This window comes from Chiloscyllium plagiosum, chromosome 27 (genome assembly GCF_004010195.1).
Source record: "Chiloscyllium plagiosum isolate BGI_BamShark_2017 chromosome 27, ASM401019v2, whole genome shotgun sequence".
In the NCBI taxonomy this organism is placed as follows: Eukaryota; Metazoa; Chordata; class Chondrichthyes; order Orectolobiformes; family Hemiscylliidae; genus Chiloscyllium; species Chiloscyllium plagiosum.
In genome coordinates this window covers 45,544,289-45,560,410 of record NC_057736.1, presented here as the reverse complement: position 1 = coordinate 45,560,410, position 16,122 = coordinate 45,544,289, and the positions used below count along the sequence as shown (strand labels likewise).

The 16,122-nt window shown below is 41.1% G+C and overlaps 1 protein-coding gene across 7 annotated transcripts in view; it reads right to left on the bottom strand.

The window, feature by feature from the left end:
* The window catches only part of LOC122563754 (adhesion G protein-coupled receptor B2-like), a 776,300-nt gene that overhangs the window by 48,627 nt on the left and 711,551 nt on the right, over positions 1–16,122 (bottom strand). For all 7 annotated transcript variants that reach the window (XM_043717945.1, XM_043717942.1, XM_043717944.1 and 4 more), the window contains 3 exons: positions 6,324–6,419; positions 3,789–3,828; positions 1,385–2,049 (listed from right to left, as the gene is read on the bottom strand). In XM_043717945.1, coding sequence (XP_043573880.1) covers positions 1,385–2,049; positions 3,789–3,828; positions 6,324–6,419 — 801 coding nt within the window. The remainder of the gene's footprint in view (positions 1–1,384; positions 2,050–3,788; positions 3,829–6,323; positions 6,420–16,122) is intronic.

The following is a 16,122-nucleotide window of genomic DNA, read 5'->3' as shown; positions in this document are numbered from 1 at the left end:
GGAGTTTGCACATTCTCTCTGTGTCTGCTTGGGTTTCCTCCGGGTGCTCCGGTTTCCTCCCACATTCCAAAAGATGTGCAGGTCAGGTGAATTGGCCAAGCTAAATTGCCTATAGTGTTTGGTGCATTAGCCACGGGTAAATGTAGGCAATTGAGTCTGGGTGAATTACTCTTCAGAGGGTTGGTGTGGACTAGTTGGGCCAAAGGGCCTGTTTCCATGCTGTAGGGAATCTAATCTAATCTCATCCAAAATTAGGGAGTTGCTGGACATGACTGAGGGGCAAAGAACTTAAAAGCAAATTTCATTCTGGGTTTTATATAGGGCGTAGGCAGGAGATTACCTGGTTCCTGAGCGAAGGAGTGTCTTAAAAGGTTTGGCACACATTGGTTGTCCCCTCATTAATGACAGAAAACTGATTGAATGAATGGAGAAACATCATTAAGTATGGCAAGGTGAGACAGTGGTTAACACTGCTGCCTCACAGTGCCAGGGACCTGGGTTAAATTCCATCCTTGGGTAACTGTGACCATCAGGTGTTCCAGTTTCCCCCCACAGTCCAAAGATGTGCAGTTTAGGTGTATTGACTATGCTGCATTGCCTCAGACCACTTTTTAAAAATTCATTCATGCGATGAGGGCATCACTGGCTAGGCCAGCATTTAATGCCCATCCCTAATTGCCCAGAGGGCAGTTAAGACTCAACCACATTACTGCAGGTCTACAGTCACATGTAGGCCGGACCAGGTAAGGATGGCAGTTTCCCTCCCTAAAGGAGGTAAGTGAACCATATGGGTTTTTCTGACAAATGATTCATGGTCATAAGATTCTTAGTTCCAGATTTTTAGGATATATTAAATTTAAATTCTACCATTTGCTATGTGGACATTTGAACGTAGGTCTCCAAAACATTACTTCGTTCTCTGGATTAATCCAACAATAATACCACAAGGCCATTGCCTTCCTCTAATGTTCAAGGATGTGTAGGCTAGGTGGATTAGTCACGGTAAATACAGCACAGAGGTAGGGGGGGGGGGGGGGTCTGGGTGGATGCTTTTCGGAGCAGACCTGATGGGCAGAATTGGCTCTATCTGCAACTGTAGGGATTCTATTATAACAGATGAGTTCAGCCTCAGACTCCTTCAGAGCTATATGTGTGAATCTGAAGGCATTGGCAAATACCATTCTTTTACTCCAATTAAATATGAAAATTACAGAAGAATTATGTTTTGTGCATGGCTGATATCATGGAGGGCTCAACTAAGTCTAAATGTGATTATAGCCTCACTGTCAATGTGAGATGGATATGATGCCTCTATCAGCGCTTCTTTCCTCTGTACTATCCCAACAGCAAATATGACCAGCTCAATATCATCGCTTCAACTTACTTCTAAGGAACCTGTGGAGTTTGTTGTACTTGGTTTGCTGCGTGGCATGGTCCTGCTCCTGTCAGCAAGTTCAGATGCTAGAATGTGCCTCACTGAAGGGTGCTGTTTGATGGGTACATTTCGTGGGTGATTAAGCGTACCATAAGGTTGATTTAAGTTAATATTGATTTGATCAAGTGAGGCAAAGTTGGGATAAACCTCTGATTCGACTGGTTGGTTCCCGCAAATATTGTGTCTGTTGTCATCCACATTGATGTTTAACTTGCTGTCCTCTTTGACGAAAGGCTTTAAGCTGACTGTGCGTCTTGGGAGTACCATGTAGTCACCTTCTAATGGCTGCTCTTGTGCCCGCCTCCATTTCACATCCACTGGTTTCAAGGTATTCTCTGTGCACAGATACAGTGTTCCCCTCAATTCATTGTTGGTTTCTTTTTCGGCTGGTTGATCATTCAGTTCATTCATACCAGACATTATATTGCGCAACTGGTGCATGGGAGGCAACTGAACCAAGACATTTCCTGGTGGAATATTTCCAGGAAGGGTTGTGAAGTTCATCCCTTCACTGTTTATGTTCAGCTTTTCATCTTCCTCATCATCCAACGAGATACGAGACAGTGTTCCAGTAATAGTCGCAGGATTGCAAGTGTTAACCTCCTTGAAGAGCACTAAGGATGCAAAAACAATGAAAAACATGTGAGTTACTAAAAACTGCTACAGTATAACCTGCCTCTACTCTCTCAGCTGTATGAAATCAACGAAAGAGATAATCCCTGTTTTTTGGCCAATATGGACCCCTCAACTAACATCTCTAAATCAGAATATTGAATTATTATTACATTGCTGTTTGTGGGATATGTGTAAACATCATGCTGCAGTTCCTGGCAATCAACTGGCTGTAAAACACTTTGAGATATCCTAAAATCATGAAGGGTTCTTAAATTTATTAAGGTCTTTCACTCTTGCGTTATATTGTTGGATTGCCTATACATTCCAATACTAGCAGTGACAGATGCATGATGCAAGCTTTTGATGTATGGATCTTTCAATCTCCATACAGTCAGAAACTGGATATCTCTTACAGATGGCCACTCGGAAATCCTGATGCTGTGACTATTTGGTAATTACCGAGGAGTTGAAACTTCCAAAGGGAATTTAACCTATACTTGTAATCCTCAAAATAAGTCCAAAACTTTGAATTACTGTAAGGAACTTTGTAAGTTTCTGACTTATTTCCCCTAATAGTTGGCCAACAGACGTTATGCAGAAGCAGGAATTAAAACACACACTAACTCCTAACCCTGATCCCACACTCACACTGACTCCACTCACTGTGACTCACTCACACCCTAATATGTGACTGCATCTCCCCGATACTTGACCATAATCCCCTGATCTTAATTCCCTGACACCTGACTGCCCCCAATGGCACAGGACTGTCCTAACCCCAGACACCTGAACCAACTACTACAGACATGTTCTGAAGAAGGGTCATTGGACCCAAAACTTTAATTCTGCTTTCTCTCCATAGATACTGCTAGACCTACAGTTTTTCCAGCAAATTCTGATATTGTTACGACAGACATGCCTTTTTGAACACAGCACAGGGAAAGGAGCAAGCAGGTTTGAAGACAGTGCAGAGAGCAATGAGTGACATCATCCTGAACACAGCACAGACAGAAGAGGCAACAGGTTTTATGAGAGTAAGGAGAGTAGGGAAAGGTTGAGTTGGAAAAACAGAATCCAAAATTGCTGCCACAGGAGATTTGTAAATGTATCGCTTAGTGAGGAGCTGCTGGTAGGGTATCATCTAAATAATTTGAAACTAAAAAAAAAATTATGAAGAAGGAGCAACTCTTTGGTTTTATGGAAGGCAAACTAGCAAAAAGGAGGTAAAATTAAATCAAGTCAAAATGAAATAAATTAAAACCAAAGGAAGATAAAGTTTATAATATAAATGAAGTACACATCAATTTGTACACATTCCTGATGAAGAGCTTATGCCTGAAATCTCGACTCTCCTGCTCCTCAGATGCTGCCTGACTGGCCATGCTTTTCCAGCACCACACTTTTTGACTTTGTTATGGGGTAGTTGAGAAAACTGTGAGTAGCTAGAAGATCAAAGAATTGATAGTTTTGGTGAAGGGAGATTAGTTAAGAGACAGAACTGACACATAGGGAGTTCTGTGGGTTGTGAGTATTTGACAGAATTAGGGTACTTAGAATTGATGTGGAGTTGTGGCATTACATGGGCACCAACTGTCCATTGAAGAACCTCAATTAGTGGTGGGACTGGGACTCCTGATTCTCCTGATGAATAGTATCAATCAGAATGAGAGTAGGACAATACATAAATGATTACTGATGAGGACAGAATTCACCATTCATGACATTGTAAAGCACTCACCTGACTGGCAGGCCAGGTCCACGTCCTTTTCAAAATCTGTCTATAAAAAGGCAGCAAGAAACAAGGAATAAAAACCAATACATTAGAAACAGAAGTTTTCTGCCCAAGGAAATTAGGTTGTTCTTAAGCATTCATTTAAAGTTCCCAAATAGTAAGAGGGGACACCAAGGTCCTGAATGATTAGCTAGTAACAATCTGTCCACTCATATTTGAAAGATTTGGAAGTGTATCTCCAATCTCTGTCTATGAAATTGACGAACCATCATCCGATTGTGGAATACAGCCCACCTAGCCTTGTGTTGCACTACTGGTGCTCTGACCCACAGGGCAATAGGTGCTTATAATTCTTATATTGTGTAGTGTCCATGAATTCTAATATGTCAAATGTGGAATACGTTTTCTCGATAAAAGTAGTAGCATGCTTAAAATGCAATATAGCAGCAATTCTAGTATCTAACCGAAGGATGCCAATTTAGAGGTGTATAGTCTGTTATATTTCTTTTCATTCATTTTTAGGAAGCAAACATTGTTCTTATTGGCATTTATTGCCAAACTCTATTTGTTTTGATAAGGTATACCTTTTTGAAATAACAGTTAGTACAATGAAGGTACTCCCACTATACTGCCAGGTTGGAGATTCCAGAATTTCTTGTGATCATATCATTTTTTATAGTGGCTACAACTGATTCACTGCTAAGTCACAACTGACCAGAGCTCAGAGTCACAGGTTTGGGACTGGAATCATGCTCTATAGGTCAGAGCAGGTATTCACATTAATGGACAATGTGAGCTTTTACAACAGTCTCTCAGACAGCTTCATATTCACTTTGATTGCTATAACAGTCTTGATATTCTGCTTGCCTCCATGCACATAACAGGTGGAGAAGTTGAGAGTGTAAAGTGAATTGTGTGATTCCTACTCCAACTGGTGGCTCATGCTGCCATTTAATATGTCTGCAGATATTGGGGTGCCCTAGTTACCTGCTGTTTCAAGGTCTCAGTCTAAATTTGGGCTTGCAAAGTGCAATGGAAAGTTTTATGCAAAAGTGACAGTTGCTCTGTAGGATTCCCAGGGTCAGGGTTGGCAGTGACACGAAAGCTGGCTCCAGAAGATAAGTACCTTTTTAAACACTCCCCTATCCAGGAATAGCAGAAGAGCAGTAATCTGACCTCAATCAAGCCTTTTATTGTCCCTATCCTCAATATTCATCCTCGCCATTCTCCCAGCTCCTGGTCACCAAAGCTCTGTCTCTCCGAAGCTGTGATCACCAACCACTGACCCCTACCACGAACCTTGTTTGGATTGTGTGAATGTCTCATTTTGTAGCTGATGTTACCTATTTCTTGTTGACCAGATAGTGTGATTGGCCAGTTGGGAAGTAGCAGATGGAGCTACAAGATACAATTGAGTTTACTTAGATTAGATTAGATTAGATTAGATTATTTACAGTGTGGAAACAGGTCCTTTGGTCCAACAAGTCCACACCGACCCGCCGAAGCGTAACCCACCCTGACCAATTCCCTTACATTTGCCCCTTCACCTAACACTATGGGGCAATTTAGCATGGCCAATTCACCTAACCTGCACATTTTTTTGTATTGTGGGAGGAAACTGGAGCACCCAGAGTAGACCCACGCAGACACGGGGAGAATGTGCAAACTCCACACAGAGAGTAGGCGGGAACTGAACCCGGGTCTCTGGCGCTGTGAGGCAGCAGTGCTAACCACTGTGCCACCGTCACTTTGTCTGTGTGGAAATTGTTCTCCATGCCCTGCAAGACAAGCTTATTGGGCTTTACCCAGGCTGGGTATCTTCCTTGCCCTCCTGTGGTACCTCCTCAGAAAATCTTACTCTTTTACTGGCAGCAGCCTGATATTTAAACCTGCACTTTGGAATGTGAGCCAGCTGCTGGATCCTGATTATTTCAAACTAAAGTTGCATTATACCAACAGTGTCATCCATGTTTGGCTGTTGACTCAATGATGCATTTCAATCTACAGGTGAAAATCCTCTTGTGTATTGTGAAGCTAACAGGGTATTTCCCTCTTAATAAGTTATATGAAAGCAAATATGATTATATCTGGTCAAAAACGTTCTGTAATTTGTTCCTGATTTAAACGACTGATACCGAAATCATTCTAGTATAACCTTCAACTCTAATAATTACCTCACACAGTCCCTGACCTTAAAAGCTGAAACTGCTGGACATATCTCACAACAGTCAAAGTATAGATAGAGATTACCCAGTTTCTCTTGAAGCGAAAGCACATTGAGGAATATGACACAGGAAAGCCCCTTGTGTCTATTCTGTTTGTTTAATACAACAATCCCAAAACTATTCCCGGTCTATCCTTCTAAACCAGTATCTTTTTCTGTTTAAATATTTGTTTAAGTTTCCTTTAAGAAACAAAATGTTTTTTGTCTCAATCAGTCCTTGTGGAAAAGCAATTTGTGCTCCAACAAATCTTTGAGGAACTAATGTTAGGTATGACTCAGTTTTCAACCTTTTGCTTTGCAATTGGTCCTTTACTCACCATAATCTGGACTTGACCATTTTTGTAAGAATCAGGTGAGTTTTCATTCTCTTCAGTTTTGCAGCTTCCTGTTCGACATTTTACAACATCCTGAATCTGTAAATAATTTCAGAAAACAGATTTAGAGAAATGTTGATATAAAACAGTGATACGATAAAGAAAGTGCAGTTGTAAGAACCAACAATGCAGATGCTGATCCTACGTTTCCTGCTGCTCTTCTCTGGCTTTCTCCGGCCTTGTTTTTGTCTCCTTCTCTCGTTAATCTTCCCAGTGTCTGCAATGCTCTTTTCTATTCCCTTTAAATTGTAATAAAGTTTTCTTCTTGAGGTGGGCTGCTATACAAATGCAAATTGTGTGTGACGGTCTTAATTATTTTTCTCAAAGTGGCTGTGTCTCTTGCTTCCTGAACGCCTACCAATGTCGATCTGATTTTGAGTCTGAAGGATGTGCTCCAGACAGTCAGCACTAACTGGTTATATTTGCTACTGTTCATCTAGGTTTGACCAGAAAATGAATTGGACCATTTACATTCATTATGTGGTTGCTCCAGAAGATCAGAAACCAAGAATTCTCCAGATAGTAACTCTCCTCCTGTTTCCCCAAGCCTGTCCACTATCTTCAAGACGCAAGCCCAGAGTAGGCTGGTATACTATTCAATTGCCTGAATTTCTCCAGCAATAATCAAGAAAATCAGTACTATCCAGAACAAAAGTCTGTTTGATTAGTACCTCATTCACCAAAAGCAATATTCAATCTCTCTACCACTGGGATACAGAATCAGCCGAGTACACCAACTACAAGATGCCCTGCAATAACTCACCAAGGGACCTTCAACAATACCATCCAAACCCACAATCTAGAAGAACATGGGAAGCAATCTCCTTTCCAAGTCACACATTATGACTATTCATTTGCTATCACTGGGTCAAAATCATGAAACTTCTTAAAGTACTGAAGATATCTACATGATAGAGCAGCAGTGGTTCAATGTTCACTGTCATTTACTCAAGAGCAGTAAGGGATGAACAATAAATGCAAGCTTTGCCATTGATGCTCACATCTCATAAATTAATTGCTTAAAATGTCACCAAATTGAACATTTCTGTACTGGTCCAGCAAACCTCTGGTGGCAATGTTGCCCTCTTAGGCAAACACAATTCAATATTACTTCAATACTCCCAATGTAATTTCACACGGCTACGACAGTCCAAGAGTCTAACAGGGCAGTTATCAAATTCTTTATAGAATTACTGTATATGGAATGTCAATGTTTATCAGATACTCCTGAAAGACGGGAACAGGACAGCACAGATTAACCAAAATTAAAGCTGATAGTTCAGCAACATTATTATTTTGTGTGAGTGTATATGGAGTTGAGTCATCCCAGAAAGGAGGAAAGATTTAAGAAAGGGATGAATCAACCATGGCTAACCAAAGAGATTAAGGAGAATATTAAGTTGAAAGAAAAAGTATATAAGGTGGTAAAAGTCAGTGATAGTCGTGAATACTGGGATAAATTCAGAATCCTGTAAAAGAGGACCAAAACAGATAATAAAGAGGGAGAAAACAAAATGCAAGGGCAGACTAGCAAAGAATATAAAAAACTGACAATACTGTTTAGGAAATGGCAGAGGGGTTCTGCATCAGTCTTCATGATGGAAGATACTTCAAACACCCCATTAATAATAAGGAATATAGGGGCGGAATTAAGTACCATTACAATCACTGGAGGGGTAGTATTAGACAAACTAATGGGGTTAAAGGGAGTTAAGACTTAGGGTGTAGGTTTGCTTGCTGAGCCGTAGGTATGATATCCAGACGTTTCATTACCTGGCTAGGTAACATCATCAGTGGCGACCTCCAAGTGAAGCGAAGGTGTTGTCTCCTGCTTTCTATTTATATCTTTCTCCTGGATGGGGTTCCTCGGGTTTGTGGTGATGTCATTTCCTGTTCGTTTTCTGAGGGGTTGATAGATGGCATCTGGTGTTCGTGTATCCTGGTGGCTAACTTTCTTCCTGTTTGTCCTGGAGGAAAGTTAGCCACCAGGATACACGAGCACCAGCTAGCCACAAAAAGACACGACCCTCTCTCCCTCGTAGCCCTACACACTGATAATGTTACCTAGCCAGGAAATGAAACGTCTGGATATCAAACCTACAGCTCAGCGAGCAAACGTACACCCTAAACCTCAATCTGAGCTACAAACCTTCACAAACCTTGCAAAAAGGAGATAAGACTACAGGCCTTGATGACTTGCATCCTAGCATCTTAAAAGAAGTAGTTAAAGAGATAGAGGATGCATTGGTTGTAATTTTCCAAAAATCATTGGATTCTGGAGAAGTACCAGACAATTGGAAAACTGCTAATGAGATAGCCCTATTCAAAAAGGGAGGGAGGCAAAAAGCAGGTAATTATAGGCTGATTAGCCGAACATCGATTGTTAGAAAAGCATTGCAATCAATTTTCAAGAAAGTAATAATGGAATATTTGGAAAGCCATAGTCTAATCAAGCAGCATCAACATAGCTTAATGAAAGGGAAATCATGCCTGATAATTTATTGGAGTTTTCAAAGGAAATCTCAACTAGAGTAAATAGGGGGTAACAAGTAGATATGCTGTATTTGGCCTTGGAGAAGGTATTCAACAAGGTACATCACAAAATATTATGTCTTAAGATAAGAATCCCCTCGATGTTGGAAATAGTATATTGGCACAAAGAGAGAATTGGCTAATGGACTGGAAACAGTAAGATGAGACAAGAGGTTCTTTTTCAAGTTGGTGACCTGTGAGGAATCAGTGCAGGGACCAAAATTGGTTGCAATGTATATTTATGATTTGGAGGAAGGCAGTGAATGTAAAGCAGCCAAGTTTGTAGACGATACAAAAATAGGTGGTTGTGAGAGGGATACAAATAATTTGCAAAGAGAACTTGATAATTTCCATAAGTGGGCAAAAACATTGGCAGACGGAGTATAATGTGTGAAAATGTAAAATTATTATTTTGTAAGAGAAAACAAAAGAACAGAGCATTATTTAAATTGAGAAAAGCTACAGAAAGCTGCAACACAAAGGGACTTGGGAGTATCTGTGCAGAAAACACAGAAATCTTGCATCAAAGTGCAGAAGGTAATCAGGAAGGCTGATGGAATTTTGGCCCATACTTCAAGGGGGGGGGGGGGGGGGAGGTGGAGTATAAGAGAAGGGAAGTCTTACTGCAACTGTATAAGGTACAAGGTGGTGATTAGTCATCATTTACAGTAATGTGAGCAGTTTTCAATAAAATAGAAATTTACTGTCAAGTGTACTTTTACATGAAAAATACAGCAAAAAGCATTTTTTGCCACAACACAGCGCTTCTATTAATGACAGAAGTAATAAAAAAACATAAATTAAGGCAAGGTTCATCTTTACTCAGTTAATGGTTCCTGGGCTCAGGGTCAGCCGATTAAAGAATGATGGAATACCCTGAAGATGTAGCCAGGTGAGACCGCTGTTGTGTGACAAGAACGCCAGGTGGGGATGAGAACACTAGGCTGCCGGAATACTGGGCTGCAAGCCACCACTGAAGAAGATAGAAAAATATCACTATGCTGGGCTAAGAGCACCGCATTGGGCTGCTGGAAGTCACATCATCACTGGGCCAGGAGAAGCCTCCTCCAGACGCTATTGCCGATCTACCATCCATCCCTTTCACCAATGCTTCGGGCACCCGGGTCTAGCTATGGGTCTGGAGCCTTGGCCCAGCCTGTGAGTCAGCCCAGGACCTGCTCTTCACTCGATGGGAAGCCACAGGCTAGGATGGAGCCATATCTGGCTCATTCTGGCCTTGCTGCTGCTGCTGCCACTGAAGGCCTCCTCCTTCACCTGCCATTTTCCAGGCTTTAAAGAAAAGAAAACAAAGGAAGAAAAAGAAACAGAAGAAAAATAGCAAAAGTAAAAAGTAAAAAAAGAGAAAGATAAAACCGGAGTGGAAAAGCCCCAGGCTCAGCTTCTTTATTCTGCCGCCATCTTAAAAACTTATTGAAGGAAAGATATCATTTCATTGGAGAGAGTTCAGAGAAGGTTCACTAGGATGAATCCTAGTATGAAGGAAATGTTTTATGCATAAAGGCTAAACAATGTAGGAGTTTAAAAGAATGAGAGCTGATCTAATTGAAACATAGAGGAATCCTAGGGGTCTTGACAGGGCAAATGCTGACAGGATGTTTCCCCTCACAGGAGAGTATACATATTTTTTGAATAAAGGAGTACCAATTTAAGACTGAGATAAGGAGGAAAATCTTCTCTCAAAAGGTTGAGAGTCTTTGGAGCTCCTTGTCACAGACAGATGTGGAGCAGAGTCCTTGTGTACATTTACAGTCAAGGTAGATAGATTCTTGACCAGTAGGAAAATCAAGGGTTATGGAAGAAAATGCAGGAAAGTGGACATGATGAATATCACAACAGTCAGGATCTTTCTGAATGGTGGAGGAGGCTTTACGGGTTGAATGGTCTACTCCTGCTCGTAGTTGTTATGACGTTATGCGATGACACCTGAGAAATACTGCGCAGTTGTGATCTCTTTTCCTTAAGGCATATTTACCTTGAATGCAGACCAAAAAGTTTGACTTGATTGTCCTATAAAGCTAGATTTAGTAGAATAGGTACACATTCATCATGATTTAGAAGAATCAGAGGTTATCTAATTGAAATGCATTAAAGATTTTAAGGGCATGACATTATAGATGTTGAGAAAATGTGGTTGCAGAGTGTGGAACTATGGGTCATTAACATAGGACAAGGGATTGATTCCTTTAGGGCTGAGATGTCGAAAAAATTACTTAGCTCTGAGGATTGCACAATTTTAGAACTGTCTGCCCACAGGATAATGGATGGTCACTCAATGACAATGTTCATGAAAGGGATAAATACAAATTAGTCACCAAGAACTTCAAGGGATGTGGAAAGTCAGATGGGAAAATGGAACTTGGGAAAATCAGCTATGCTCTTACTAAATAGTGGAAAAGGCTTGAAGGTCTTTATGATCTTTCCCAGCTCTCATTTCTTATGAACTTAGTGTAATGAGATTATATGTACAGTACAACCTCGATTATTCGAATATCAATTATCCGAACTTCGGATAATCTGAACAAGATCTCAAGGTCCCATAAAAATAGCATTAGGCAACTCAGCACTCAGTTATCAGTAAAATGGCATGATGGCATGCATTGCTGATAATGGAAAAATGTTTGATAACTGGCACTCAAATGACCACTTGTTTACAATCAGATCAGTTATCAGTTAAATGGTATTGTGGTGTGTCCTGCTGGATAACCGAGGCAAGTTCGGATAACCAGCACTCATTAATTACTGCTTGTTTCCAATCAGATCAGTTATCTGAACGATCAGCTATCTGAACAAAATACTCCTTGCCCCTCTTGTTCGGATAATCGAGGTTGTACTATAATACAATTGCAGCGAACTCCAAAGCCTTTATGGAAAACCTGACTAAGGTGCGATGACACCATTTGTTCTTAATGGAGCCTCATTGTCTGGCTAAACATTGTACCATTTACCCAATACAAACCACTGGACCATCTCATCTTTTCTATCCCACTCTTCTCTCATTTAAACTTTTGTTCCCTTTCACCCAGCAATGTAGCATATCAAATTACTCTTTGAGATATGTTCACTGTTGACTGCAACTTCCATTTCAATGATCAAGCTCTTATAACTCCGAGTCTCTGGTTTCTGATCTTAATCTCTCTGTCCAAATAAATCATTCTAGTCAAATTCATGGCTACCCATTCATCTCACATGTCTATATTTATTGTATTAATTAGAGATAAGAGCACTTATCTTTGATCATTTTGTTATATCCCTTTTCAATCATATCCCACTTTCTCATTTGACTTGCTTTGTTCCACACTCTGGGGAGAAAAAAAAACTTTTCCCCCAAGTTTCTTGCAAAGCATTGTCAAATTCACAACTGTCTAGCTTTTGGTCCTCCATTCACAACATTTCTGCAGCTACGGATTTGCCCAGCTATACCCTTACCTTCCCCTTTGTTGTTCCAATCTCCATGAAACAATTATACAATTAATATTCCTCACCTGGCCATTCCCAATGAAACAGATTTAATCCAAGTTTATGGTGGCCAACACATATCGCCATCCATTGCTAGATCATTATGAACAATCAAAAGCATTATGAAGCCCTAGTCTCTGACCAAACTACTCACTATCCCAGAATCATGCTGGAAGAAAAAGATAACCCTGGATTTCTCTTCTCCAAAACAAACGATCTCTTACTCGGTTCTCCTTTGCATTCTCTACCTTCAGATCTGTAGTATGAGGAGATTGTGGATATCTGCGCCACTAACATTGTGGCCATCCATTCAGTTGTTCTGATGCACCAAGGCAAACTGACTCTTAGGTATTCCTTGATGTGAACTCACTGCTCTCTCTAGTTTCTGCCTATATTTTATCATACTCTATCTGCGCTCATCCTAATCATGAATCTCACCCTTTGCTCCCTCGTCAAGGCTTGATCGTTCCAAAGATTTCCTGGCCAATGTCTCTCATTTACCACTCGACATAGGCTTGAGTTCATCTAAACTTGCAGTTTGTATCCTTGCTTGCACAGTTCCCATTCACTCTTCATCCCTGTCCTTACTAATCTAGGTTCATTCTTTAAGAGAAAGTGAGGGCTGCATATGCTGGAGATCAGAGCTGAAAATGTGTTGCTGGAAAAGCGCAGCAGGTCAGGCAGCATCCAAGGAGCAGGAGAATCGACGTTTCGGGCATGAAGAAGGGCTTATGCCCGAAACGTTGATTCTCCTGTTCCTTAGATGCTGCCTGACCTGCTGCGCTTTTCCAGCAACACATTTTCAGCTAGGTTCATTCTTTAACCAACACTGTCTCAATTTTGACATTTTCATCCTTGTTTGGAAATTGTCAAAGGCCTCACCCATTCCTATCCTGGCAATCTGTACCATCTGTAAAACTTTCTGAGATCTCTGTACTCTTCTAATTCTGATATCCTGTAGATTTCCAAATGCCATCACTCCAGCATTGGTGGCTGTGCCTTCAACTGTAAAGCCTACCACTTTAGAATATCCCCCCTAAACTTTGCAATCTTTCTCTCCTTCTAAGACACTTTTTGAAGCCTACCTCTCTGATCAAGCTGTTAATCATCAGTCCTAATATTTCTTTGAGTCGTTAGACTTTGGCACATTTTACTATGTTAAAGCACTATTTTAATACAAATCATCATTGTTAGTGCTAGTTCTTGGATCTCTTGCTTCTGCCAGACTTCAACCTTTTGTTATAGATATTTCTACTTGCTAATGGCTTATTTTAACTATTGTACAGCTTTATTTATCCTTTTATTGGTTGGGGCTTCACCAGACAACGTCATGATGATCCAAGGCATTGCATAAGGATGTTGGAGGAAACAGATCCATATCATCACATAGTGGCCAAAAGTTAACTATGGGGTGCCATTTGCAAATTACATGTCACTTCTGCTCTCTTGTTCTTTCCCATTTGTCACCAATTCTAACTAAAAAACTAAATGCCAATGGCATGCAAGGAAAACACTTGTTATTCTGTCGAGGACATTTTTTTCATTGGTGAAACCCACCATCAGCTGACAATTCTGCGATTCTTGGTAAGCTATAACAAAGTCAGGAGCATTGTGGCCCTGGCGAAATCCAAACTGGGTATCAGTGAGCAGAGTGTTGCTAAGTAGATGCTGCTTGATAGCACAGAAAGGTAAAAGGTCACAAGTTCAAACTGGTGTAAAGTGAATTTAAGATGGATGTCAGGGAGTTCTTCACAGGTGAATGATCAACACATGAACCCTTGGATAAGGTAGTGGAGCTGTAAATTGTTGAATATTTTAAGAAAGTGTTAGCTGCAGTACTGGAATTCTTTCTATTTTTCCTTCATGACTAAACTGGTAAGCAACACAACTATTCTTTGCATATCCATCTTGTGATGGATGGGACTTCAGGATGATATGATTTTACATCAGTATATATTAGATTAGATTACTTACAGTGTGGAAACAGGCCCTTCGGCCCAACAAGTCCATACCGACCCGCCGAAGCGCAACCCACCCATACCCCTACATTTACCCCTTACCTAACACTACGGGCAATTTAGCACGGCCAATTCACCTGACCTGCACATCTTTGGACTGTGGGAGGAAACCGGAGCACCCGGAGGAAACCCACGCAGACACGGGGAGAACGTGCAAACTCCACACAGTCAGTCGCCTGAGGCGGGAATTGAACCCGGGTCTCTGGCGCTGTGAGGCAGCAGTGCTAACCACTGTGCCACCGTGTTGCCCGGGAGTTGGTAAAAAGGATTGTTGTAAAATTATGAACATCACAATAGTTTTGACTTCAATTCATCATCACTGTCACTCCCACTGACATCAGACTAGAAGATTCACTCACATTTGTTAAGTTATAAATTTTAAATCAGCTTTAGGGGTTAAAGAAAAGTTAAAAATCACACAACACCAGGTTAGAGTCCAACAGGAGTATTTGGAAGCACTAGCTTTTGGAGCGTTGCTCCTTCATCAGGTTGTGACAACCACCTGATGAAGGAGCAGTGCTCCGAAAGCTAGTGCTTCCAAATACTCCTGTTGGACTATAACCTGGTGTTGTGTGATTTTTAACTTTGTCCACCCCAGTCCAACACTGGCATCTCCAAATAAAGAAACGTTAGACTTTTTCATTTATTTCAAAGCCAATTACGTGTTCCATTTTTGCAAAATGCTATTCACAGCTTTGAAGATAGTTCACTAAGTCTAAAATCAGCTCCAAGGAGACATAACTTAGAGACAGTTGTTTCCTGATTACTATTTTCCAAAAGGAAATGACAAAAAGCTGCAAATGGATACTGAGAGGAGGGGTTGGGAGTTGTGGTAGTGGGATCTGTGAAGCCTGCAACAGCAGAAAGTGAGATGACTGAATTTGGTGGCAGCCAAAATTTTGATTTTCTCACATCTCGTTCAGTTGTCAAAAAGTACTCAATGTCATGCTTGTGGCATATCGAGCCTCGTGCTGGTTTGTGGAGTGTGCATTTCAAAAATACTTATTTGTGTAAAAGTGTTTAGAATTATATCACACTTCTAAGATAAAATCAGTTACACATGAACATTTTAGGATTTGGTTCACACTCATTTAAAGGTGGAATGCACCAGTCACTTTTGCAGTTTTCTCTGAGATCGGTGGTTTGCTTTGTTGAATTTTGTGGTGGGGGAGAGCAGGAGAATAGCAATTGCACAGAGCCTTAGGACAAAAGGAGAAAGTCAGGGATGGGGAAGACTGTTGTCTGGAGTGAGGTCAGATGCACTGAGGAGTGGAAAAGTGATGTGCAGTCGGGGTGGTGGTTGGACCAGTGTGAGGATGACAGATGGAGGATGGACGGATACAGGTTCTATCATAGATTTCATAATGACCATATTTTGCAATCTGTCCAGAAACTGTGCCAGAATTAGAGTCTCAAGTGGGAGAAGCCCCGTGTGTGGTGAGTATAGACAATGGAAAGTGTGGAAAGATCACTACTTACCAGTTCTGTGGTTGAAATCCATGAACACTCATGTTCGTATAACACCATCTGCCATGGACGGGTTGCACCTGAACCAGAAGGGCACCAATATCCTGGGGGGTAGGTTTGCTAGCAATCTTCGGGGGAGTTTAAACTAATTTGGCAGGGGGATGGGATCCGGACTTGTAGTCCAGCAAGTAGGCTAGCTGTTTGTCAGGATGTCCAAGAATGTAGGGAGGCTGTGAAGAAGGTAGCAC